Source organism: Cyclopterus lumpus, chromosome 13 (genome assembly GCF_009769545.1).
Source record: "Cyclopterus lumpus isolate fCycLum1 chromosome 13, fCycLum1.pri, whole genome shotgun sequence".
Taxonomy (NCBI): domain Eukaryota; kingdom Metazoa; phylum Chordata; class Actinopteri; order Perciformes; family Cyclopteridae; genus Cyclopterus; species Cyclopterus lumpus.
In genome coordinates this window covers 14,388,382-14,416,074 of record NC_046978.1, presented here as the reverse complement: position 1 = coordinate 14,416,074, position 27,693 = coordinate 14,388,382, and the positions used below count along the sequence as shown (strand labels likewise).

General features: G+C 40.9%; 2 protein-coding genes and 1 long non-coding RNA gene across 6 annotated transcripts in view; 1 reads left to right on the top strand and 2 right to left on the bottom strand.

Moving 5' to 3' along the window:
- Positions 1-1,142: 1,142 nt before the first annotated feature.
- On the top strand, positions 1,143-11,209 carry ccnl1a (cyclin L1a). 4 transcript variants are annotated; one of them, XM_034547765.1, is made up of 10 exons: positions 1,166-2,219; positions 2,441-2,515; positions 3,148-3,257; positions 5,043-5,163; positions 5,362-5,426; positions 7,912-8,011; positions 8,150-8,254; positions 8,712-8,968; positions 9,110-9,208; positions 9,366-11,209. In XM_034547765.1, the coding sequence occupies exons 1-10, from the start codon at positions 1,980-1,982 to the stop codon at positions 9,829-9,831; spliced, it is 1,638 nt and encodes a 545-aa protein (XP_034403656.1). In that variant the 5' UTR covers positions 1,166-1,979; the 3' UTR covers positions 9,832-11,209. The 4 variants fall into 4 exon arrangements, 3 of the variants coding, with proteins under 3 accessions (XP_034403658.1, XP_034403657.1, XP_034403656.1); XR_004610680.1 differs by lacking the exons at positions 8,712-8,968; positions 9,110-9,208; positions 9,366-11,209 and adding an exon at positions 5,899-5,912 and having other exon boundaries at positions 1,152-2,219; positions 8,150-8,163; XM_034547767.1 differs by lacking the exons at positions 7,912-8,011; positions 8,150-8,254; positions 8,712-8,968; positions 9,110-9,208; positions 9,366-11,209 and adding an exon at positions 5,578-5,892 and having other exon boundaries at positions 1,143-2,219.
- LOC117741074 lies at positions 1,981-3,071 on the bottom strand. Its single transcript, XR_004610681.1, has 2 exons — positions 2,951-3,071; positions 1,981-2,644 (listed from the first exon to the last, which is right to left on the bottom strand). It is a non-coding gene; the product is annotated as an uncharacterized LOC117741074 (long non-coding RNA).
- A 2,170-nt stretch (positions 11,210-13,379) lies between the features above and the next one.
- The window catches only part of veph1 (ventricular zone expressed PH domain-containing 1), a 59,841-nt gene continuing 45,527 nt past the window's right edge, over positions 13,380-27,693 (bottom strand). The window contains exons 12-14 of the mRNA XM_034548539.1: positions 19,385-19,521; positions 17,332-17,385; positions 13,380-16,956 (exon numbers count right to left, since the gene is read on the bottom strand). Coding sequence (XP_034404430.1) covers positions 16,774-16,956; positions 17,332-17,385; positions 19,385-19,521 — 374 coding nt within the window. The 3' untranslated portion in view covers positions 13,380-16,773. The remainder of the gene's footprint in view (positions 16,957-17,331; positions 17,386-19,384; positions 19,522-27,693) is intronic.

Here is a 27,693-nt window from a genome sequence, read left to right as displayed (position 1 = left end):
AGGCCGAGGTGCTGGTTGTAGGTGTTGGTTAATGACAGGGAGAATGAGACCTCAGTCTGCCACCTCATGTGGTGTATTAGGAAAACTCAAGTGTGTGTGTGTATGTGTGTGCATGTGCGCGCCACATAGAGCCTCAAACAGGTTATGAAAGCAGACCCTTGTGCTATGTTTGCATGATTATGCTATCGCTTACAATAACTTTTGACACACACACACACACACACACACACACACACACAATCTTAGGAAATAATCAACCAAGGTGGGATTAAACTGTTCATGGGACAAGGGCAATAATTTGCTCTTCGGCTCCTACTGACCCCCACCCCACAATTCATCCCCCTGTGAAGTGTGTATGTATGGTCCCCGTATACACTGCACACAACAGACTAAATGTAAGAAAGCCCCTATATTCGCCTGTTAACCCAGTAAAAACAACAGAGCTCTTGTTGCTGGAAAAACTACCCTGCCACAGGATTGCTGTGTGTTAATTAGTAGCATCCAGAAGAATGTTTGGGTACATAGATACAACATTCACAAACAGCAGACACACACTGCAGCTGTATATAAGTCATGTGTAGTTCAAACTGTTTCAAACGTTGCAGAGGCCTCATTGCAGCATCGGACTGTCGGTGTATTCTGTACAAGGTCAGTATGTAAGTCCTCATAAGACACATTTTAAACCCAGGAAGACCATCCTTCACGGGGCACCTGATTTTCAGAAACCTCAACCGGTGGGTCTCTGGTTCCCTCTGCTGTCTGATTTTAGTTACAGCATGTCTTCCGGCTACATAATCATGGAGGCTAAACAGTGAGTGAACACAATGTTCCCTGTACTCACTAATCACGTGAGGCTGCGCCTTCTTTCACAGAAGCAATGCCAGTCTTAAAATCAAGCACAGAATTAGTCTTAAACCATATGGTTCTGCTTCCCCGACCTAGGTCGCTGCTTTAAACGGTGAAACAGAAAAGTACAAAGCTCATATCACCGACGTCCTGTACACTGTGTGAAAATCACGCTTGCAATCACAGATTTCATTTTGTTATTTTTTTTATTCTAAGTTTCGGCTGTGACTCATATTTCTCCTAATTGGCGGATGGATATGTTCCATGGGTGAGAAGTCCGACTTTCCCGTAAAGGACGTCACTGAAACGGTTGGTGGTGAGTCGCTTCCTTCTGTTGCCTTCGCGTGGTGTTGGAAACGACACACAGTACTTGCTACAATAATGACGTTATCTAATGAGATGCTTGTGTTTCTAATATGAAGTGATATTTAGGCAGCTACATGTATTGGGATATTATTTTAACTAATTTTAAAACCGAGCCACCGTATACTAATGGTTACTTGGTTAAATCAAATAAGACATGTTAATTGCTAAAACTTATTTTCTGGTGTTTTCTTTAATGGCGCCGGATCAGAGGGTGTGTAGTGTTTATAGTTAAACCGTTTTGACCAACACCTATTATTTGTTTTAGCATTCATTTGTCATCTAAACTATTAGAAAACTGGGTTCACGTGGAGCTTGTGAAGGAAGCATGAGATAACATCAGAATAATGGAAAGAAATTGCGCTATTTGTAGCTCAGGTCAGCGGACCTGTATATTATTTATTTGTATAAAGCTTGATTAACTTTGTTCAGACTGTTGGACTGTGCGGCTGCATTCGATAGACAGATGCGATAAAAGAAGAACAATAATCGATACATGAGTGACCAATAGATTAACGGTGAGTTTTATTGCATGTTATGTTCCAGGTTAGTTCGTGAACATTGTAACCGTTTGAAGTCATGTAGTTTTTGTATTCAGCGATTTGGTATTGAGGGACTATTTTATCGGCGGGGATGTGCACACACACGTCTGCGTCTCAACAAGGCGGTGACGTCACGTGCTTTGTCATTCACCCTGCTCCGCGGTAGTTCCGTCGAGGCTGGACGAGCTTGTCGCTGATAACCGATAATCGCTATTTTTTCGGGTGAAGATGGCCGCGGGTCCCCTTTCTGTATCGTCCAACGCATCCACGAACAACGATGGCATCCTTATTGGTGACAAAGTTTACTCGGAGGTGTACCTTACGATTGACAACTCTCTCATCCCGGAGGAAAGGCTCTCGCCGACGCCGTCGATGGTCGACGGCCTCGACTTGAACACAGAGACCGACCTTCGCATCCTTGGGTGTGAACTGATTCAGTCCGCGGGCATTCTTCTCCGGCTACCGCAGGTACATCTCCTTGAATCGTAATATATCTAAATATGTCGGTGTGCGTTTTATTTGCCCTGAGAAAAGGTATATATTCGTTTCTGGTCTCGAGCACATCGCGGCCTGCTGTTAGCTGTTTGCTACTGTTGGCGTGGTGTAGTTAAAATGGCGGCGGTCCATTGTGCAAGGTTAGGCCTGCTCCCACGAGTCCAAACGTAATGCTCTTGTGTTTTCATCGACAGGTGGCAATGGCAACTGGGCAAGTGCTGTTTCATCGTTTTTTCTACTCCAAGTCCTTCGTCAAGCACAGTTTTGAGGTGAGTCAGTTTAAGCGTGTCGCTCTTTGTCAGGCCGCCGGTTCTCCGTGATGTTAGCGTAGCTCTTCGTTGTGGTTACGTTCGTGGCGGCCATATTGTCGAACCGTTGTACCAGCATTATTTGAAATTCTGGAAGAAAGAAGAGGGGGAAGACGGAATATACTTTAAATCGAGACGAAACGAATCAAACACTGGGAAGTGCAGCGATGATGCCGAATAAAAACAGTATTCCCCTTTCTCTACTGAAATACCTAAATATTATGCAATTGTTGAAAACATCTTGAAGGCAATCTTAAAATATTCAAAAGTATTCAACTGGTCGTTGGAACATTATTGTAACATTGGTCATTGTAACATTATACATTATATCAATAACAATATCAACAACTAAATTAGTTTTACTACAAATATTTGATTGGAATAATAAGTACCCACCTGACGTTGTAGCTACCATAGTAGATAGAAAATGTCTTGATACATTTGTGTCTTTTCATTGGTATATTTCAATGTTAGAGTTCTCTCTCTCTCTCTCTCTCTCTCTCTCTCTCTCTCTCTCTCTCTCTCTCTCTGTGCATGGCATAGGTTATTGAACTCTGTCTTCCAATCGTTTGTTTCAATTATCTTTTTTCCAGATTGTTGCAATGGCTTGTATCAACTTGGCCTCCAAGATTGAGGAAGCACCAAGACGAATACGAGATGTCATAAATGTTTTTCACCATCTGAGACAGATCAGAGGCAAAAAGTAAGTATCGCCATTGGGAAATAATACATGTTTTTGTGAAATGGATCATTTATCCAATATAATGTTATGTTGTTTTGCTGTGAAAGTGCTCTTCTGTATATCCTTGTACTCTAAACCATTTTAAAACTTTTCAGTTTCCGCTTCACTGGTAGTTTCAGAAGTGTAATTGTCTACTTGTAACATCTGAGTTTGACATTACACTGAAATTGAAATCGTGACAAAATCACTTTAAAAATTGGCCTGCATTGTAAGACAAGGCACCACAGCTTTATTTGCTTGTGCTTGTGTCTTCTTAGAAATCTGTTCATGTCTATACTATAGACCGTGGCATTAACTTGGCTTCTTTTTTCCCTTGCAACCAACTAACAGCGACCAGCTACATTTACCAAAGCCTGGGTGATGTGGAATGGTACGTAAGATGAAGCAGTCGGCATGACAACCATGATGCAAGGGGGTCTCTCCTCCCCCAGGGCCACCCCACCCCTCCTGTGGGAGAAGCCTGTGGTCTGAACCACCGTGGGGCACTGGGATCGGGGATGACAGGTTGGCCGAAGGTCCTTGGCCCCCGGGGCGCCTTGAGGACTCCTGTGGTTCATTCTTAAGCTTTGGGTATCTGTCCGTCAATCTGCGGACCACTGGGTAACGTAGTCTTCTTCACTGACTGCTCTTCACCGTGCATCTTGTTTGTGCTTTAAGAGTAAAACCCCATTCACCAACTGTCGCCAACCCATAGCTTTAATAGAAATATCACCTTGTTTGTTGACATTAGAATAATGAATTGGATTCTTGTTGTCCATGCAGGATATGTTTTTGTTTAGGGTCAGTGCATGCACTGTAACTTAGTGAATTTGAATCGGCCTTAATTGTAACGGTAACCATGTTGCACTTGTAGCAAGTCTGTTGTTAAGATGTGGATTTGGACCTTTGGTCGTGTTAAATAATGGACATCACACAGATAATTTTACCATGCATGTAGTTTTCAGCATGACGATATTCACACTTAATTTTCTGTTTAAGACATGAAAATACAATATTTTGACTTTAAATCGGATTGTTCTTTATAAAGATGCTCAATTATACTGGAAGTATATATTCTGGTATTGTGATATGTATTGCACATCCTAAATAGTACATGATGTATAACAGGGAGGCCTACACACCGCCTGTTTACTGATTTTATAGATCACAATGCATCTAATCCAAGTTGTCAATTTTAGAAAGGTGTGATTTATTTTAATGAATGCTATACATTTGCTTTTTGTAAATCTTTTTGTCTGCATTGATGGTATTTAAAATACTGTGTTTTAACCAGCAGATATGTTGTAGTTGGTACGGTGTTCTGTTTGCAGGGACAGTTTTTTGGTCCGGATATGCAGCTGTACTATGAATAAAGGTCAAGTGATTTTGGTTACTTAACAGTGTTTACTGGCATATACAGTACATGAGAATAGGTGAGAATGATTTGTGACATCTCGCTGTAGTAGGTTTTGGTTTATTTTGAGTCCACGTTGGTGATTGTCCGAGTTGATATTTCTGTAAAAGCTGTGACACATGGTGAATGAGGTAGAGCACTGTCAACAAAACCCCATATGCTTTCACTGGAACCACAGGAGTCCTCAAACCCCAGCAAACGGTCAGGCATGCAAACAGTTAAACCTGTTGCTTTAAGTTGGTTGAAACGGGAAAAAAAAGAAGAGTGCAAGAAATCAAAAGGGCACTTTCTTTATTTAGTTTTTATTTCCAAAGGGGGAAACATTATTTTATTTTGATTCCTTTATGAACCAGGACTCCAAGTTCATTGATACTTGATCAGAACTACATAAATACCAAAAACCAAGTCATCAAAGCAGAACGGCGGATCCTGAAGGAGCTGGGCTTCTGTGTGCATGTCAAGCATCCCCACAAGGTGAGTTTAAGCCACACTCCTAACTCTTTAAGTTGTGCTGCACAGTTAAGCTATTGCAACATTAAGTTTGATCTACCATGCAGGTGCAACCACACATGAGGCATCTTTTGCAGACTATTTTCACATCTCAGTGCAGCATGATCAATGAAGCACCTGGGGTGTTTCTGTGTTTAACATGCAGTTGTTTTATGATTCCAGATTATCGTCATGTACCTTCAAGTCCTTGAATGTGAGAAGAACCAGACACTGGTCCAGACGGCCTGGTAAGTTCCTTCCTAGTTCTCCACTGGTCATTCCCAACAGCAGCAACCTGTGTCATGTCTGCAAGAAGTGCCACCAGACCTGGGCTAAATATGAAGTTGAACGAGTTTCAAATGGTTGAATCACTTGAAGAGCACTTGATTTATCTGCTAGGATCTTGGAACAAACCCATATGTGGAAACAACACCTGTCGGAAAAGTGATGTTCAGGTGCCAGATGTGTTCTTAAGCACACATTTTGAAAGTTATTCAACAACCATTTCGCCCAGGTTTGACTGCGACGTTCCCTCACTCCATTTTTAACCCTTCCACCTTTTTTTCTTTCTGATAAAGCAATTTTTTTAAAATTGCAAACCTGTTGCGTGTCTCACTCTCTTGTCTGCCCTTACATGGCTTTGCTATGAAGTCTGTTTGATTTGCGGTGCCCATGGAACTTGGTTTAACTTTGTCCTTTCTCTCTACTCTTTGATTAAAGGGTAGTCCATGCTGGTAAGTCACATAAAGAACCTCTGAACTCTCCTCCAACCACATGACCTAAGGAAGCTCCCCTCATTGGCTGGCTGCCCCTCTCCAGACAGCCAATCCCAATGCCGAGATTCACTGAAGGGGGCGGGCGGGCCTTTCCCAACAGCCAACATCATCTTGTTTTCTCTTGAGTGTCCAAAAGGATTTGTATTTTTTTTGGTCTTGCTACAAAGGTTTCAACTGTAATACCCAGTTTTGCTAAGTAGCTAAATACGAGTTTATAGATCCTTTTTTTTTCTAGTTTACTTGCATCTAGCAATGAAGTAAACTTAGCCACAACAGAATAACTTTTTTTGGACCATTTTACCTGCCTATTTTTTTATATTTACAGTAGTATACTATGTCCTGTCCCCAACTTACTTGGTGTCCAGACATGTGTGTCTTACAGGCTGATCCAGTTCTCAGGTTTTGCCTCCACGGACCTGTCCCACGCTCGCAGCAGTCAGAAACCAGCGGCCATGTGCTATCTATAGTAGCGTTAGCAGAGCAGTTTCACACTGACATGCCAGAGTTCAGGTCATTTGATGAAGGCAGGCTAGGCTAGACTGGAAGTAATCCCGGTGTGGCATTGTTGTATGTGCGGCATCCTTCCAGTAGAGCAGGTTACATTATATGAATTGGTGGAACTTGACACACATGCAACGTAACTGCTTTGTGATTAGTTGTATTTTTGTGTTGGTTGTAGTTCCTCTTGGTAATCTGAATGGGATCAGTGTAGCGCTAGTTTATTGGGGTTTAACCATCATGTTTCTGTTATCACACGTTTTTTGTCTTTCAGACTTCTATGTTTCTTAAGGGCATAGATGCTCACACCACCCTGTACTTCCCCGATTCACATCCTGGCCATTCTGTCTTTCCTTTTTTCCTAACTCTTCATGGCTAATCTAATTTATCCATTGTCCCAGACAACCCACTGACTCATAATCTGTTTACATCACAACGATTTCACTCAACCTAAGTAGTGTGGCATAGATTGCCACCGTACGTCTTTTTAGATGAGTTATAGTGAAATGGGTATCAGGCAAAGACATCGGTGTTCTTAGGGGGGTTTGTTTTAAATCGAAAGCATTCATTCTAGTTTAAAAGTGGTTGCTGTTTTGCAGTTGAGCCTTACAATCAATGTGAGTATCACAAACCATTGTCTGAATATTAGACCAGTGCTGCATCATTTGATTACATCAACATGCCACTGAATCCCCAAATCTAGCATTCGTGCATGCCACCATACATGCTGTGCCTTCCTATTCCCTCAGATATAACCGTTTGAAAGCAACTGCATTCCTGATGAATGCGTTGAAGTCGTATGTCTGCATGCCCCCCGCCCCTCACACGGCATGTCATTATCTCAATCATTAGTCCTAATCTAGCTACTCTACGGTCAGTGTGGTAAAATGGTGTTGGCAGGTCTTCAGTAGATTTTTTTTTTCCCCCATTTGTGTCTTCATGCTTTACCTGTGACGTGCAGCACTCCCATGGATGCCCCAGAGAGAAATGGACAAAGTTAAATTTTGAAAGATCCAAATGCATATCGCTGTTCAGCACTGTAAAATGTATTACCGTTGTGTTTATCGCTATCAGGGCTTATGATTAATTTGATGCTGTTGGAACCACTATTGGTCTAATCCTTTTAACGGCAGCCTGTACATGAGGATGTCAGTGAGAACGTTAGTGTTGCTTATTCAAAAGTCACCCACGGAAATGTCTGGGTGGGGAAGAGGTTCTTTCCGTGTTGATGGATTTAGCTACGTTTGAAAAAGGAATGACTCATCTAAAATCTCAACCAGAAATTAGAAAAACATAAAGCCCTGATAAAATAGCCAAGGAATGTTGCAGATCATTGACCGACCGTAACAACTTGCGGCTAAAGCCGCGACGGGTCCTAAAGTGTGTTGGCATGGGTACGAAGTGGCTTTGTGCAGACAAGATGCTATGTTTTTGTTTCTATGTGTTTTTGTCTTTATAGGAACTACATGAATGATACCCTAAGGACCAACGTGTTTGTGAGATTCCAAGCCGAGACGATTGCCTGTGCCTGCATATTCCTCGCTGCTCGAGCCCTGCAGGTAGAAGGAAATGATTATCTGAAACCCGGTTTCACATCGCCACATCCGTCTTTGTTTTCGCACTAAATGTTGTATACTCTAATCTTCTATAGCTATACAGTACCTCCAAATAACACATTTTGTGCGTGTCTCTCCCAGATACCTCTGCCATCCAGACCCAATTGGTACCTGTTGTTTGGAGCCAGTGAGGATGAAGTTAAAGAGGTCTGCATCACCACCCTCAAACTCTACACCAGGAAGAAGGTAGGGTTTTTTTAAAGCACGGTTTTGGTATGACCATGGGTCATGTGACTTCCCATATGAATACTGCATTAGTCGATCGATAGCGTGCTTTATTTCGTCCCTACATTTCTCCCAAATGACATTTTGAGTGTGGATGAAATATAAGTGTAAACCTGACTGTCCATGGGTAGTAGACTGAAGACTTTCTACTTTGGGGATTTAAAAGCTTACTTCACTTGGTGCATTGAGTTCAGAAAGATTAGTCAACGAAACTAATTCTGGTGTTTACTGGGGGTGGAGTTAGTGAAAGTGTGCGTGCGCGTGCGCGTGCGTGTGTGTGTGGTCAGTCTAAGATGGAAACATTGGCATAGATTCCTTTGCTATAGGAAACACTTGATGTCACAACAGACTTATTAGCAGCGCTGCTCGCAGTAGCCAGTGTCGTCGGTGTAAAGTGACAGTGTGGTTTCTTCCTCAGCCTAACTATGACCAGATGGAAAAGGAGGTGGAGCGCAGGAAAATGTTCTTGGCAGAGGCCAAGCTGAAAGCCAAAGGCCTGAACCCTGATGGGACCCCTGCATTGTCCACTCTGGGGGGCTTCTCTCCTGCTTCCAAGCCCTGCTCCCCAAATGTTGCAAAGGTGGAGGAGAAGTCTCCAAACCCTCAGCTAACCCTCAAGCCAGCTAAGAAGGAGCCAGATAGCCGGACTCAGGTCAACAAGAGTCCACACAATGGGTAAGAAACAAACCATACTCATCCTTTCGCCTTCTTTCAGTTAATCTTTTCCCTTAGTAAGAGTTGGCTGTCATGCCACTTATCTAACGGTGCTTCCCTTTGTAATTTGTATACGTTCCTAATATTTATATATGTTTTCAGCTTAAGAAAAGACATGAAGATTGGAAGGAACAGCAGGAGCCGAAGTCGATCTCGTTCAAGAACACGGTCCCGGTCTAGATCCCGATCTCCTCGCAGACAGTAAGATCTCTTCGAATATGTTCGAATATTTTTCGTTTCTTGATGTAAGTGTTGACCTGTACGATAACTTTATACGTGCCATCGATGTCTTAACACTTTTTATGTTTAACTAGCTGTATGTTTTCCTTATCTTTGTCTTTTGCCTCTGCTTCCACAGTTACAATGGCAGACGCAGTCGCTCGGGGACGTACAGCTCTCGCTCACGCTCTCGCTCTCACAGTCGTAGTCCATCGCCTCGGCGCCATCCGCCCTCACCCCTCCTCCCTCACCTCAAGACCAAGTCCAGCCACCATGGCAATAGCGACTCCAAGCCCAGCAGTCGCCACAGCAACAGTGGAGGTGGAGGATCCGGTCACAAGAGGAAGCGCTCACGTACCCGCACGAGATCCCGCACTCCAGTCAAAGTGGAACGGGACAGAGAGAGGGAACGGGAGAGAGACAGAGAACGCAGTACCTTTGACCTCACGGCAAAGAAACACAAACATGAGCGAGGAGGTGGACATCGAGGAGACAGGAGAGAGAGGGAGCGGTCTCGGTCCTACGACAGGGAGAGGGAGCGTGGCCACAAGAGCAAACACCACAGCAGTAGTGGGCACTCAGGACATAGCCGTCACCGCCGCTGAGACGACCCCCCCCCCTCCCTCCACACACACACACACCAACAGGCTATCTCTAGGACTGATGGGTCACTGAAGTATTTTCGGTATACTCCAAACTAAATCTGATTTGGCGTGTCCTCTGAACGCAGTGTGACTCCTCGTCTTTTCATTTAATGAACTCACATCTTGCAAGTTCTTCTAAAGGTTGACTAAATGGTTGCATTTAAACTATTGTGGAAGCAAAACAACTATCTGCACCCTCTCAGATGACATTGCTGACGTGTCCTCACATTGCAGCCATCAAAGCCAAACGCTGCACCTGGTGGTTGAGAGAACATGCCAAGTTTGGTTTGGTTTTGTGTATATTACCAGCCTTATGCCAACCTAGTTGGGTTTCTCATAAGCATCCTGAAAATTACCATTTAAACTATATGATTTACAGGAATGTTGATTCTCTTCAACCTTTTTAATTTTGTTTGCCTACGACGAATAACTAAATATTACGTTTTTTTATTTTATTTATATATATATATATATATATATATATATATATATATATATATATATATATATCTTTATCTTTGCCTTGTCCTCGGTGGCATTTATGGAAACAATGTTTAAATGACCTAAATCCTACCCAATACCGTCTGCATGTACAAATGTCTTGGTGATAGAATATTCATTAATTTGACTCGTCTACACAAAGACACACTTGTAGCTGATATTTGGCAGAGGTGGTTGATGTTGTGTTTCTATGGATAGGAAGTGTGCGTCTGAGGAACCCAGGCTGCAGCCGTATCTACCAGCATTAAGTGGACTACTTGTAGGTTTGCGCACCTTTTTTTCACCCAGGTCCGACACCAAAGCAGTGACATCAGTCCCAGACCGCTCGTCCTGCCAACTATAAGTTATACCTTAATTTTCCCACGATGCCGCCCCCATGCACACCACAACCATCTCTCTAGCCTGCCTACCCTTATGTTCTTAGTTTTACATGTAAAGTGATGGACTTTGGGAAAACAAAACTTATTTACAGTGTAAAGATGGATCGATATCTGCTGACAAAATGTGAATGCTTTGATTTATAAAAGCTAACCGCTCAGTGGAACTATTGAATGAACAAATGTAAAATAAAGGCGACGATTCAGGAAGATCAGTAGGTTTGCACGTTACGGGACAGGTGGGCGAGTAGTATTGGTTTCCATCTTTCTTTTTTGACACATTTATGTTGCTAAAGCTGTGTTTTGTACAGTTTCAATTATAGACTTTTTTTTTTTTTTACAGCAGGGGATGCAGACTTGATTTGAAAAAGTTTAGGGTTGTCAATTTGTTACACTGGTTTTTAGTCTGCACGTGTTCATGTCCAATTTTTATTCAATAATAAATGAGTTATGCCACTGAACTCCATGGTCTTCATTGAATTAGACTGTACTAAATAATCGAACAACCCAACCTATCTGTTTTGTCTCCAATGGATGTCTCATATATTATCACCAAATGGGAGGCAAAGCCCTCAAACCAGTGATGATGCGGAAAAGCTGAGTCCATATGATAATATGATGCACATGAGTCCATATGATAATATGATGCACATGACATGATTTGTATACCCTAAATGTGAAGTGGGTAAGTCCTTTGTGTGTGGTGACAGCCAGAGGGCGCTGTTGGCCTTATTAATGCAAGTGCCATGTCTTGAATGTAGAGTTGGCCCCTCAGACCGTTGTCATACTTTCACCACGCTTTGCAAATTGTGCAACAGGAAGTGAGTCCACACTGCCAACGCGTGGGGAGCACTCTGAGCATTAAGTGCAAGAATTAAGAATATAAATATAAAATAAAGTGCACAGACAGGCAGGTTTCAGTACTTTAACCAGAGTTAGTAAGTTTAAAGTGAAGAGTTACGTATATTTAAGTGAATAATTAATGATGTGCAAGGGGAGTGACCGGTAGGAAATTGTCCTGGGGATGACTGTCAGTCAGTGGGGGACCCGGGCTCTGTTCATAAGCCCGACTGCCGACAGGAAGAAGCTGTTTGTGTGGCGTGAAGTCTTGGTCCATATGCAGGAGGCCTAGATTATCAAGGAAAAGTGTCTAAGTTGTTTATTAACAATTGGACGCTTTGCCATGACCTCAGGAATGTGAATGACCGTTAAACCACGAATATGGGGTCATAAAACATGAATGTCGAGTCTTATCTGCTCTGAGAATGTCCAGGCACGTGATCAATTTAGTGGTCAACCATCAAGTGACCTGTAGAATGCTGGGCTGCGTTTTCTTTTTACATTCCTTCGCAACAAGAGTGTCTCTTGAAGAGCTTTTGAATGCTCAAAATGGCAGTTTGGGCATATCAAGTCACCGTCTCTGTGAGCCTCAGTTAGGCTGATGTGTGAAACAGGATTCAATCTGAAGGGTTTGACCTCAGAGAAAGCTCATTCGATTGCACAAATAGTACCACGATAAACATGTAGACGAAGAAATTCTTCGGTTTCATTTCTGGACATAATTTGAGCATATTGCTGCCAGTGTTTGTGTGTGTGCATTCAAATTAGCACAACATTAGCTCTGCTCAATTTCTATTATTTAAATTCTTCAATTATCTTTTTTTGTATATATATACATATATATATATATATATTCTTTTTACTTTAAGTGACCAAAACCAAACCCGGGAGTGAAAAAGACTCAAAGCGAGAGAGAGAGGGAGACTTGAGCTATTTCACTAGAAAATATTTATTGTGCAATTCTGTCAGGGGAACAAGAAGGCAGTGTCAGACATGCAAAAGGTGCAACAAGCAAATATACAATCCATAACAATATCTGATAACTGTCAATAAAATACAGTGTTCATTTGTTTGCAGTATGAATTCATAGTAATATAAACACAATGTCGGCGGAAGGGGAAGACAGAAGCGACATTCGTTGTTTCAGTAGCCTTTCCAGACACTATTGAACAGCGCTTGTAAAAAATAAATATAAAATCAAATGTAATGTAATTTAACACTAAAGTAAAAAGCCTTTCCTACAATTCTTTAGACAAGACTCAAAAATGTTTGTATACATTCAGAAAATCATCTTCACATAATAGAGTTTGTGATTGTTGATATCTACAGTGTTGTTTCCATCCTCTCAACCGCGAATGGAATCTCTTTGTGCCTTAAAGTAGTGAGATAGATAGATAGATAGATAGATAGATAGATAGATAGACAGATAGACAGATAGATAGATAGATAGATAGATAGATAGATATATAGACAGATAGATAGATAGATAGATAGATAGATAGATAGATAGATAGATATATAGATAGATAGATAGATAGATAGATAGACAGACAGATAGATAGATAGATAGATAGATAGACAGACAGATAGATAGACAGACAGACAGACAGACAGATAGATAGATAGATAGATAGATAGATAGATAGATAGATAGATAGATAGATAGATAGATAGATAGACAGATAGATAGATAGATAGATAGATAGACATATAGATAGACAGACAGATAGACAGACAGACAGACAGATAGATAGATAGATAGATAGACAGATAGATAGATAGATAGATAGATAGATAGATAGATAGATAGATAGATAGATAGATAGATAGATAGATAGATATGCTACACTATGTATTTGCAGTCTATTTACACAGCTGCCTACAAATGTATTTCAATAAAAGGAAAGTAGCTGACATTTAATCTACTCTTCTCTAAGCCTCGACCCCGCTACCCCGTCAAGCTGTTGGAGCAACCATGGAGCCCACACTGCCACTAACTGCAGCACAACTATTATCTAATGGGTAAGGACTATAACAAGTGTCCCTGGTACAACGTGTAACCACGACCCACAAGACCAGCCTGAAAATGAAGAAAATCTCAAATGTTCTATGCAGTAGAACAGGATAGGACCCTGGTTGGAGCTGCCCGATGCTGCGCCGTGATTGGGCGGTCTGCATTTGGGGGGAGGGGGTGACTTAGTGAACGGTCAAATGATCATTTTGACTGTAACTTTTGCCCCCCCCCCCGAGGCTTGGAAACTAGGTCAGGGGAGCATTCCCATTATTACTTCACATTCATATGATCAGACACATATAATTCAACACTATGCAACTGAAGAGGGAGGGTAAAGTCAGCATTGTGGTACATTTAAAGCGAAGGGTAGAGAACTTCACTTCACAGTGGCAGGGGAATTTAACATTTGGTTGCAACTACGGTGAAGTAATATCTGTGTAGTATAGTTACTGTGCAAGCTGAACTGCCCAGACAGGTACGTTTCCACAAGACAAATTCCAGAAAGTGTACCTAATCCATTGCGTAACTAAATCTGTGCATGATAACATCTGACAGCCAACTATTTCTCCTGAGGCGCTAAACCTGACATACGTTTGTTTGCTTTGGGACAAATGATAGTGGATAAGTACTTTTTTTGGTCCAGCGTGGTGGAAGTGCCAATATAAAAGATAATTTTAAGACTATCAAAATGCAATATACAATAGCTAGCAGAGACTTGCTCACAGTCAGACATTTAGCTGGCAGTCAGCGCTTGTGCACACTGACAATTGTGTTTAGTTTTAACAGGTGTCTGGCATTTAATAATTATATGGCACGTTCATGCAATCCTTGCATTTTGTGTTGTCTTATTGTCCAGTTTTAAAATAAACTCTTATGTATGTGTGCTCAGCGCTGAAATAATTGTCCCATTTCCTTATGAAAACACCTATAGGTGCGTGTAAAAGCACATAAATGTGTGCACACGTGCAACACACTTAAGGGTCCCGGGTTTGGGGGTTTGAAAATATGGTTACCCTCTCCTGGGGGGGAGGGTGGGGGGGGGGGGGGCACAGAGACAGCAACAAGTACAAACAGTGGTAACCTGAACCGGTGGGAAAGGCAATGTTATGGCTACATGTAGCTAACAGGGTTACAGCTGTAGGACAGAGTGAGACCGAAGACAATGTGCTTGTCTATCACACAAGTTAAGATTAATACCACCGTAGGCAGAGATATATCAAATATCGGATTCTATATATTTAAACCAAAAGCAAACACATCCGTTATCAAAGAACAGATGATGCTTCCACCAGTGGGCAGACACACGTCACGGGCGTGGATCCACGTAACGATCAAATCAGACATCACGCATAATAATTGGGACGACCGTGGACGTTTGTCTGGTGCAGGCAGTTCAGAGCTTAAAGACGTGTCACGAGGAGTTTTGTTTCGAAAGGTGTCGAACTGAGCCATGCTGATCACTTTTGTCAACACAAGGGAGTTATAGTGCTTTCAGAAGAGTACCGCCACATGCCGTGACCTTTCCGAACTTGAGCTCAAATGTTATCAGTAGGTGCTCATAATCTCACAGCTTCAACACAGGATGACAAAACACACAAGCGTTTAATTTCTAACATTTGGAAAGAGACAGTTTTAAAATGATGAGATTCACCACAGCCTCTTGCTGTCAAAACCATTTACTGAATTGTCAGTGGAAATTGAATCAATACGACTGAACTGGCACAGTTTCTAAATCCAAGGGGAAACCACAAGTTTACTTCAATGTTTTTCTACAAGTGTGTTGAGCAACAGTTGAGCTGACACTGTTCCGTGTAAAACATGCAGGGAATAGTTGCAGATTTCTCTTGCCAAAAATAACTCAGTCCATGGAGAATCTCGATTGCAAAAGAGCAGAAATATGACTATTGCAATAACTCTTTGGGGGTTTGCTTCATGAGTAAATTACGTAGAAGAGCAGAAACAGTAAATAGGGTCGAAAGGCTTTCTTCAAACAAGGTGCTCTTATTTGTCGGAGGGAACGTTTGAGGTTTCTAAATAACTCCACTTGAGCAGTTGTCTGCTGACTTTGAGGGGAAAAGAAAGTTGTGTTTGTAAAATTACAGTATGAATCAAAAATGCAAAAACAAAACAAAAAAACATTGTACAAAATATTTGGGTCAACTGTGTACATCCATATTCCACAAAAAAAACATGTAAATTAAAAGAATAGTTCCAAATGTTGGGAAATCTTCTTGTCCGTACAGTAAATATGAAGCTAGCAAGCTGTTTAGCTTAGCTTAGCACAAACCCTAGAAATGGGGAAGACTTTCTGTCTATAGGTGAAGAAGTTGGGATTTTAGTTGCCAGCTAACAGCCTGAGAATCCAGGAAAAAAATGATTTAACAAAATATGAGTTGTTGACTAGCTTTAAAGGTTTAAAGGATTCAGAGTGATTTGGGGACAGAGCCACACTAGCTGTTTCACTAGCTGCACACTAGCTCTTTATGCTAAGCTAAGCTAACTGTCTTCTGACACACACACACACACACACACACACACACACACAGACAAAGACATTAATCCAGTATTAAGTGCCCTTGCCACTGCTGTCTATTAGGCTCATTCCTGCTTTCAAGAAAACCTCTTCAGTTTCATTATTGCTTCAAGTCCTAATGAGGTCTTTGCTTCTACGAAGTCTTTATTGCTAAATACTACTCTGGCCTCAAATACATCTCAATCATCACGCATCATTAAACTCACAAGTCCCATGTTTCCACAGATGCTGATTTAGTTTGGTTGTTGAAGCTCGTGGTAGTGTTTGGTCTCAAGCTGAGGAAATTGAAATGTCCATACCGTGAGATCCAGTCAGGTTAAGATCATGTGCAACTTCAAACTTTAACACTTATGTACCGTAACATTAATGTAAGATGTAAATGTGTCAGTGAGTCCATGTGTAACAGCGAGGGACAGTGACACCCTTCATTCTGGTTGGATACACATCATTGCTGGCTAATATAACATTTTATTTCTAAAAGTACTGAATAAAAAGTCAATTTGACCACCTATCCCAGATACAAAGTTATAGTCGTGGCAGTGAACGTTTTTGTCTACAGCAAAACAAAATATTACTCAGTAGGTATGTCTGTGTGTGTCAACAGTCATGTACTGTCTGTGTCCTCAGAAGTGAAGCTCTCACAGGTAGGTGGTAGCCTCTCGGTTCTCCCTCTCTCTGGCCTGAGCCACGGCCACGTTGATGCACTGCAGCCACTCCTCAGCGTGCTTCTCGTCCTCAGCTTTCAGCACATACGTCTTACTGTCCGTGAAGATCTCAAAGGCCCGTGGCAGGCCCCGATCACGCCGCTTCCTGGCTACCACCTACGAGGAAAAAAGAAGCAGACGACCAACTCACACTGAAACATCTGTCTTCTGGGAGTGTTGTCGCTGTCATTTCTTTAGATGGATGTGAGTAATTCATTTATTCAATATTATTTGGGGATGTGATCTACCTTCTTAAATCATATAAACTATGATTGGGGAGGATTTATATCCACTCACACAGTACACTATATACCATAATCAGATGACATCAAAAGCTTTTAAATGACAACAATGACATTTCTTTTAAAAATCTAAAGTACAAAAGACAACATTTAGACTAAACTGCTAATAATGCAAAAAAGTAGTGATCAGTAGTGAGGATCAAAAGGTTTTGGGAGCAGGTGTTGGAGGGGTGATCACAATATAACTCACCTTGACACTTTGCACTTTGCTCAGCTCAATAGGGATGTCATCCAGCTCATCTTTCTGCGGGGCAGGCAACACATGAGAGTCGTTAACAAGTCTTCATTTACAAACAGCTGTACAACCTGTAAATTAACATAGGCTTCAGAAAAGAGATCGTTATCATAAAGAAAAGAGTTTTGTGCATTTGATTTTGGATGTCTTCAAATCTTCTCCTTTAATAAAAATAGCACTATCTATATTCTATAACATCCTGAGCAGGACCTTGCCCCAAAGTTTGATTTGACCAACATGGTTGTCTGAAGGGACACCTTACAAACACTAACAAAAACATAAAACAGTATGCGTAACAAACTACTCATGATGCAAAATGTGGGCCTTCGCTATTGTTAAAATACTTAAATACAGAGTGCGCATCCCAAATGAGCAGATGATGGGGAGGCAACCGCCATGTCACTCGTGCTCAGGCCCGATGTGATAACTGACTTCCATCAACGGCTATAGAGTAGATTTTCTCCTTCTTGCTGAAGTCAACAAATGTAAACGAACTACGACGCAAACCCTCAGTTAAGCGAGAGGTGGCTCCTTTTCTCTTGTTTCTCTCGTCTTCTTTTTTCTTTTCTCTCCTTCGATATTGAGAAAAGAAAAAACAATATCATGGCAACTGTCCATATCCTTTCTGTGGTGTGTGTGTGTGTGTGTGTGTGTTTTACCTCCTGGCTGGCTGTGCTGTGGGTCGGATGTCTCCCACAGCAGATTCATGTCAGTGGATTCATGCAGTTATATAAATGGACATTTGATGAATTTTTGCCATATGGCCTATGATTGCTGGAATCCTAACCGGAAATATATTGTCTCTTAATGTTTAAACTAATCGCACCTCGCTAACGTGTTTTTTGCAAGTATTTTGTACCTTTAATGTGTAACGTCCTTATTCTTTCATATTTCTTGACAGCTTGCATTTCATGAGACAATGATGCTCGAATTAAGCCAAAGACTTATTTGTATTTGTTGAGACAGCCTTATTACATTTGATCTATATTGTTATACAAATATATGGTATCAATATTCATATGTGTCCTTTGTGTTGGGGAGCAAGTTATTATTATTTATTTTGTTCTCATTCATTAAATGTGGAGTAAACAATCCCTTTTCTTGTTCTTAATCTCGCTCCCTTTTTGGGAACATTTATTTCACAACATAGGCCGACTAAAATATCTCCAGAACAAAGACCCTCTCCGATGTGTGGCTGCTGCCAAAAGAGTGGCGTGCAAAAGCATCTGGAAAGGAGCAACTCGACTATTGTTAGGAGTTTAAAAAAAAGAGAGCTCAAATCTACTTGTGCATTTCAGCCACCAGAGAATTATCCCACGGCTTTAAGATATTCCTCTTTGATGTCGAGCCTCGCTATACTTTTTGGGAGCTCCTTGCGTAAACATGTCTCAAGATCCAGAGGACAGCCAATCTCCTGTCGGCTGTGAAAAATATTTAAATTATAAGGAATTGTTTCACCGTAGATCACCGCCGCAAACACAAATATAAGCACGTATACACAGAGGTGTCGTACAAAATGCAAACTTAGTTCACTTCACAAAGTTTGGACCGAGTTGCTTTTGCTTAATTTTCTGATTAAACAAACTTTTCCTTTGCACAAAAAAATGTCCCAGATCAGTGACCTTAGCCTTTGTTCGAGCTTCCAGGAAGTTGGAGGAACAGTTGTGTTGGTACAACCCGGAGGGACATCTCTTTAGCTTTGGAATACCTCCTGCTGTGTGTTTGCTACTTGTGCGTAATGACATTTGCTTTGAGTCATAGTGGGTGAAATTGACGCAGAATCATGCTCTGGCCGCGGGAGTCCCCCAAGAGGCCTTACCAGGGCCATGCTTTATTACTCAGATTCCCCAGATGCTCCTGAGGGATAATGAGCTTATCTAGAGAAGTGATTTGAGTGTCATCATGATTCAAATGACACGGAACTAGGAAACATGAATAAAGATGTTCTAAATTGAGGCCCAGGGATGAGTACATGTGTGAGGAGGCTTGATTGTCATTGATTACGTACTGATTTGCCTCTCCGGAAGAGGAGCTGGTTTCCTGCCAGGGTGAAGTAACGGGTTTTCCAGCGCTTGATGAACTTCCAGCGGACCTGCTTCTCCTTTAGCTTCCCCTCGATCAGAGGCTGTCCCTCCTGGTTCACAACTACAGGGCCCCCACACACAGACGGAGAGGGAGAGAGAAACAAAAGGGAGAAACCACAGACAGAAATAAAATATATTGCTTTTTAAAAATGTTTTCTCCATTTACTTGACATTATAGCTGACCATCAGTGGATTGATCTGAACGGTCAATTTCATGAGCTGGTGGGAGGGTCTGACATCTGAGACTTGCTGTGGCTATGAGCTATACTCGAAGATCTAGCCCGAAATAGTGAAATAAAATATGTGAAGTGTTTTTGCAACCAAACAGTAACCAGCACGTTTCTAGACACTGCACATTTATTTTTATAGCGTAGGGCAGGCCAGCCAAGAGCAGCTCACGGGACAATGTCATAACCCCCTACATGGCTAGAATTTATTATTACATCTGGCTCACAAATGTCCATTTTTTTCCTATTTGGATTTCCCCCACTTTTTATGCAAGACTGTAACATCAGAGCATAAAAGGCCTTTTATTTCGTACAAAATATATGTTTTTGAACCAGAAAGAAAGGTTGATCTGGAGGACAGACTTCTGTGCTCTACTCCACTGAACACGGGGAGAAATATTGCTCAACACAGATTCAAGTTTAAATGCAGTGTTTATTTTAGTGTTTGTTAAAGCCTCGAGGACGCACCCTGAATAATTCAAGAATGAGACCCAACGGAAAAGATAATGGGATGCTTTGAATATGGGCTGGCAGCAACATAAAATACATGTAACTGGCTACATGTGCAGTAAAAGAAAGCAGAGATATGGAATATTTACTACCATTTAATACCATTGTAAATGTAAGTGAATGCACGAAATGCAGATCTTTATCCAGAGAAAGTGTTTAAAAGTGTTTAAAACACAGCACAGCCACCCGGCTGATCTGAGACTTACATCATTAGTTCTATTCTGTACTCAATTTCCTTTATTTATATTTCATCCAGTTTTTTTAGTTCGTAGTTTTAATGTTTTATAACCCTAAAGCACTTTAAAATGTAACTGATGAAACTCTAGGATACAAACAAACTTGAACTTATCCACTTGCAGTCAACATTAATGAGTTCAGTTAAGTTTCAGCAAAAGCATTTTGTCTTACCTGTGTGTGTGTGTGTGTGTTTGTGTGCATGTGTGTGTGCGTGTGTGTGTGTGTGTGTGTGTGTGTGTGTGTGTGTGTGTGTGTGTTTCCGATCAGATAAAGGAGAACTCCCACTAAGTGAAGTCTGGACTGGTCTGATTAGAAACACTCACCCACATCAACCTCCTGGACTGAGTTGTATCAAGTACCAGGTCGTGTGTGTGTGTGTGTGTGTATGTGTGTGCATGTGTGTGTATATCTATAGTTGCATGCATCTATTTTACTCATGTATATAACTGTTTTGCTTGAATAGAGATGCAGCTTGATCCAATGTTAAAAAAATAAATTTTCAGTAAATGATTGTGTGATATGTTTTTTGACATGTGTCTGAGAGACGGTGGTCCACAGACCAGACCACAGAGGATTCGGCTGGTTTCGGTTTTTGTTCCCAGTAAACCAGAACTTTAGATGTTGACCGCAGAAACAGAGCCACTCTTTGTATCCACGGCGATGAATAAAGCAGTCAGGAGCTTCATGAAAACATCATTTCAGGGTCTGTAAACCTTTTATGGGCCTTTAAATGTATGATTTGAGATTTATAGACCAAGAATAATGAATAACTCAGAAAATAGCATCTTAATCAATAATAATAATAAGGATAATCCTAAATTGCAGCCCTAAAAAAAAACAGAGCCAACAGCAGTGCATTCATACATTTTACTGTAATAACAGCAGTTACATGTGTGACTGAGTATGGCTGGATGAGGGGTAAGTGTTTTGTATTTGCTTTTCATTTTACTGATGATTTACTTGAGCAAATTGTCATTCTGCGTGCGTGCGTGCGTGTGTGTGTGCGCGTGCGTCTCCACTGCACATTGACTTCCTGTCAGACTGTCAGTTTCCACAGACACACTGCTCATGTACAGTTGGACACACTCCCATCATTATGGCGTGCCGGCTTCTCTGCATCATCTAACACATATTTTCAGAGTGCAGAGATAAACGTGTCTACTGCATAAATCATGGGGCCTCGTCCCATATTCGCCGCTTTGATGCCGACACCTGGAAAGTGATCCCTGGATCGGTTGTTCAGTAACGCGCAACACCTCGTCTGAGACGAAGACACAAAATCTATTTAGATCCGTCCACCTGACTCAGAACCCAATTTTTCTGAATCTGGCTTCTCTTCCAGTGCTTCGTTTTGAGCTTCACGGACAAGAGACCAATGTCCGACCCAAACAGAAACAGCTGTCTCTCCAAACAAGCCTAATTATGCGTTCATGTTTGTATGTGTCACGCTGTTTGGCTTTTATAATGTATGAGTACATTTGTGGATAAATGTGTGTGGTTTTGGCTGGAGCACGACGACGCGAGGGTGAGGTGAACAGTGAGATGCAACTATGGGCTTAACCCACATGCCACTGACTCACCCTTGTTAACGATCACCATTAGGAAAAAATGTGTCTGTAAACAAGGTACCAGCCCTCCGACTGTGCTAATGTCAACTTTTTCCTTTTTGAGTGATGGAAGTCATAACAAAGAGGGGAAAAAAAGAGCTTCTTGTAACATACCTGGCTTTGCAAACACATGCTTCAGAAGTAAAAAAAACCCAACAACAAGCTTTTTATCGAGGGAACCAATGCGACAATTTGAACCTTTATTCATGCTGGAATACAAATCTAAAATGTTATACCCTCAAGGATCAGGCGAAAGGCAAGAAAACACGTTTTATTTCTCTGCAGCAGAGGTTTAGTCGACATATTGACACATTGACGGTGTGCAAATGTCCTCGCAGCTCGTTTCCCAGATGTCGATGCTGGACCAATTAAAAAAGAAATGTTATCCCCATTAGCTACTTGGATACAAAATCATGAGAACTAGGCTAATATCCTGAAATGATTATCCCTTCATGTCAATAACAAGATATTATCTAACATGAGTCCATATGACCGCAGCCCTGGATGAGGATAATAACAGAATATCTAACAGCCCCCTTGAGAAATGCTGTCTAAAATCATTTGAACACACTTTCAAAACTCCATCTGTAAAAATGGCACTCACTCATAGTTTGGCTCAGCGTGATGGACGTCTCCCTCTAGCCAGGGAATCTCCTGAATTTGCAACATAATTCCTGGAAGTGGGACTGTCCATCGTGTCTTCACTGATATATAATAAAATTATGGAAAGTCTTCCTTGGGGTTTTCTTTCTTTTTTTCTTTTTTTTTTGCAAACGGGATGAGTCTTCCATACGCGAGTGAGTGTTCAAACCCACATGTAGAGGCATGAGGGAGTGAGGCTATCTATGCAGCACTTTAAAGTGAGTGTATACGTGTGTGACGTGTTAAAAGTCCACTCAAGGCAACTGCAATCATCCTCTCGCTTGTTTCCAGTTACCAGTTATCTCTGCGCTACGTTTGGTGATAACGCAATAAGCACGTTGTATCCTGTATACACACATACAGTACATTCTCACTCACACTCACACACGCACACACACACACCTCTGCTCGTTACCACTCACTTCAAAGACATTCCAGTAGTTAAACTCAACAGAGTATCGTAAAGCGTCACTGAGCTGCAGTAACGACTCTCCTTCACAACGGAGGACACTTCACCGTTCTCTATTTTCTCTTCTACCGTCAGAAACAGGAGACCAGCTCCTGACTTGTGTGTGTAGTGTCCGTAGTAATCACAGAGAGCCACTCAGGCGAAATCCACAGGCATTTCAAAGTAAAATGTTGTCGGGTGACAGCTGGTAATGTGTACAGTATGCAAATATGTCAAATATGTGAAGTGGTACGTGCTGCATTTATGATGAAAATGCAAAAGTGGGTCACCTAAAAAAAAAATTGTTTTCTGGCTACATATTGTGAGCTTGTTTTATGGACATTTTCATTTTGGTGAAAGACCTGTTCATATGTTTCACATCTTCATAAACCATTTGAATTGAGGTCCATGCACATTCAAAGATGTGTGTTTGTGTCCAATATTCTTATTGTTTTGATGGCATGGTCCTGTGGTAGGATCAGTAACCAACAATATGCAATGCACCATACAGTAGGTACCATTTATTTGGTCTAAAGTGAAAACATCTTTCCTGAAAATCCCTTTAAAATTTAAAAAAAAAAAAGATATAAAAGAAAGAAAGAAGAAAAAGTAATGGTCATAATGTTCTGTAAACATGTTTAGCATAAAATGTAAAGCAGCCCCTTTTTCTTAAAGTTATAGCTGACTGTCGGCAGCTGACTAATGATCAGCTGACTAATGATCAGCTGACTAATGATCAGCTGCAGATCACGTTGGTTCAGGGCAGCCGCTGAGTTCATGTGGTGTCCGGCCTCAGGTTGTAAAGGTCACGGATGGGTCACCTATTTACCACAGTGGGCTGTTTGAATGCAAAGCAGGATACATGTGTAGCCCATGATATTCACATGTACTGTACATATAAAGACTACAGTTACATTTCACTGACTGCCAAGTAGCATGAAGTGCCTCCAAGTCTTTATTTCTCTGACCCATATCACACATATTTAATTATTCATGCTGCCTGATTGCCTTGGAATGAGTTCATTTCCTGTTTCAACAAACACTCTCACTCCAGGTGAACAGCTGACTGCTTGTGTGTTAACAAGTGATGCAATACATGTTGTTTTTGACAGGTTAACGGCGTACATGTTAGAGCGACTCTGTTATGTGTGGTTGTGTTTTACTACATTATGTTTTTATTATGGATGGTGGGTTTATAATAATTAACAAAATAAAACATGTGTTAATGAGCCACAGTGATGTGATGGGTTAATTGAATAGTTTAAACACAAAGTGTTAACATCAAAAAGTTGATATATTATTGGTTTACCAACAGGGTAATTATACACGCTGTTTAATATGCTGCGTGTGCCTTTCTGCAATCTTTTCAGTTGATTTCTCAAAATGTAAAATGTCCTGCACACCACAAACACAATTCCATTAATTTTTTTTAGTAGGGTGGAGGAAGTAATCTCAATGTTTAGTACGCAACATATCTTCATATGATCGTTATTTTACAAAACACCATTTTTTGTGTCTTTTTCTGCAAAGGTCCGCAACACGTGTCAATTTCTATTGGTTACATGCGCTTGAGTCGTTTGAAAATAAACTCCCATCTTCACAGGAAGCAACTCAAATGGGTTTAGGAAACAAAAATACTTAGTTAGCAAAAGATTGTGAAATATTTAGTTAGGTTTAGGCAACTAGAAAAAGATCATCGTTTGGGTTAAATTAACTATGGAAGTGCCTTTACTGAAGGTAAAAGTTACGTGAGAAATAAATCAACAATGACACATTTGACATGGGGAACACACAGCAGCCTCTCAGGTCAAAGATCGGTGTTTGTTGGACCCATTCGTCTCCACTTCCGCCAGCCCCGTGTGGGCTTTTGCGGTCTTTTTACTTCTTTGTGATTACATGGATAATATACAAAATCATTTCATGGAATATCTACGAATTACAGTGTGTTATTTTTCATTGGTAAAGCCTGTACTACGAGAGGGAAGTGAGAAAAATAAACAGTGTCTATGTTCAATGGGTGAACTAACCCTTTAATAAGTGTATACCAGTAAGACACGCGGAGCAGATGGGCCCCACAAGGCCAAAAAATGCTTTAGTAAACACATGTAATCCATGGACACACGCTTCCAATTACACCATCCCAATGGGAAAGGACCATTATTGATTTTCTCAATCCTGTAATGTAGAGAGACTGGCATGAATCTAAAAGGGAATCATCTGTTCCTTGCAGTCATTCATCTGGCTCAGTGATTACAATGGTTTGTACTGAGCAGCAGAGCTGGAAGAATGGCTTTCTTTTGGCTTTTGCTCTGTCTGGATCGGGCAGGCTGACGTGTGTGTGTGTGTGTGTGTGTGTGTGTGTGTGTGTGTGTGTGTGTGTGCGTGCGTGCGTGCGCATGCGTGTGTGTTTACTTCTGTGCATGTGTGTGTTTGTGTAAGAAATGGATGATGACAAGAGAATGAAGAAAGTGTGAATGAAACACTGAACACAGATTAATGGTAGCTTCTATAATATAAATTAACCAAATGAACATTCATCACTCACTAAATCATCGTAGAACTTGAATACTGACGACTACTGAACCACTTTTAAGTGAATTAGTGTTATTGCAAGTGCTTAATGTGCTTCCAGATGACTTCTACTTTCTGATTGTTTTCTAAGCACCTGAAGCTTGTTCAACAAACACTGTAAGATTGCGTCATACTGGGTTTTCCAAGCACAACACTAATGTGGGGGAAAGGCTTTAGGGATTATTGGCCTATTCGGGCATTGCATTGGCAGCAGAAAAGAACACTGAAGGGAGACACACAACTTTAATCAAAAATTATAAAAGTGGAAAATAAGTCTTACTGGAATTAGCTTTAATCATAGCTAAACTATGTGTATTTTAGGATGGGAGCCAGAGCCTTCAGTTATCAAGCTCCTCTTTTATGGAACCAGCTTCCACTTTCAGTCTGGGAGGCAGACACAGTCACCTCATTTAAGAACAGACTTAAGACTTTCCTCTTTAATAGTGCTTATAGTTAGGACTGAATCAGGTTTGCCCTGTAATTTGTGATATTCATAATTTGTGATATTGGGCTATATAAAATAAACTTTGTATTGTATTTCTGCCTACATTTTGACACTTGGTGGCTGAAATTATATTTAAAAATAAATTGTCTTTTCAAGTGTTTTTAGTCGAGTAAGGAAATGCACAAATATATAAATATATATATTTAACTGTAAATATAAAGTTATTTTTTCCATTATTGCGACATAAAACCTGTGAGATACTATTGCGGTAATTATTTGTAAATTTTCCCTCCATAATACATAAACAGAAATAAACACACACACACACACACACGCACACACACACACACACACACACACACACACGCACATACACACATACACACATACACACACAAAAGTTTTAAGATTGGGATTTCAAGTTAGATTTCTCAGAAGCCAGACTCTCATTCTTACATTATTTCTTCAGCACACAGCATCAGCCACAGATTGCACTCTTCTAGAACTCTTATATAAATAATAAGTGCTTCTATGAAAGGCCGACAGATGAGAGATGCAGATTTAACACACATTTCCTTTGAAGGCTAAGTCGGTCATCGATTTATACACTCTGCAAATTCATCGCTCAACGACACACACTTTGTGCTTTCTTTGTTTCTCACAGTGGAGAATAAGATATGATGTTCTATTATTAGAAATGTGCAGTCTAACAGTAGCAAAGAGAACAGTTATATACATGATATTATGGATAAGTATGTAAATAGTAAGGATATGAATAGTAAACATGAACAAATATATAATATTAGATGGACTGAATGGTTGAATCCACATGATTGCACATATGAACATGTGAGACAGGTGTATAAAAGAGTTTGTTTTGTTTTTGTTACGACTTTTAAATGTGCTCAATACATCTTTTAAATATGTTGGTCACATTTGATCCAGCTTTAAGTCTCCAGTGTGTAGAGTTGAAGACAGACAGACAGAAAACACAAACACAGTCATCTAAAAGTCTGACTTCATCAGGACAACGTGCTCGTTGAAGGGGCTTCGAAGTAAACTAATACGCACTGACTGACTGATTACAGGTCTCCTTCAGATCAGACTGGCAGCTATTAAATAAGAACCATTTCTCTTAACTGCTCTGGGAAAAGATCATTCCCTGTGATGGCATTTTGAGTGAAAACATCCCATAAAGCTCAGCTCTGCGGTGGTTTTACTATCAGACCCGCGCTGTGTGCCCAAAAAAAACTAGAGAGGACAGGAAGGGGCATGAGCAATTTAGGGGAAAATGTAGGGGGGATTTAGTCCGTCAGAGTGAGTAATTTGATGGTAATATATGAGAGAATATCTGAGGCGCAGAGGGTACATTTTTCCTTGTTTGCTTCCTCTCGGTGTCACCCTCTTCGTACTTTTTTGGGGCCGTGAATTCGTTGATTTTATTTGCTTGTTTCAATTATCAACGCTTTCATCATCATTAATTCTGGAGACGGAACAAAAAATAATGTCTCACACAGCACTTATTTGTCTCCACTTGTGTGTGTTA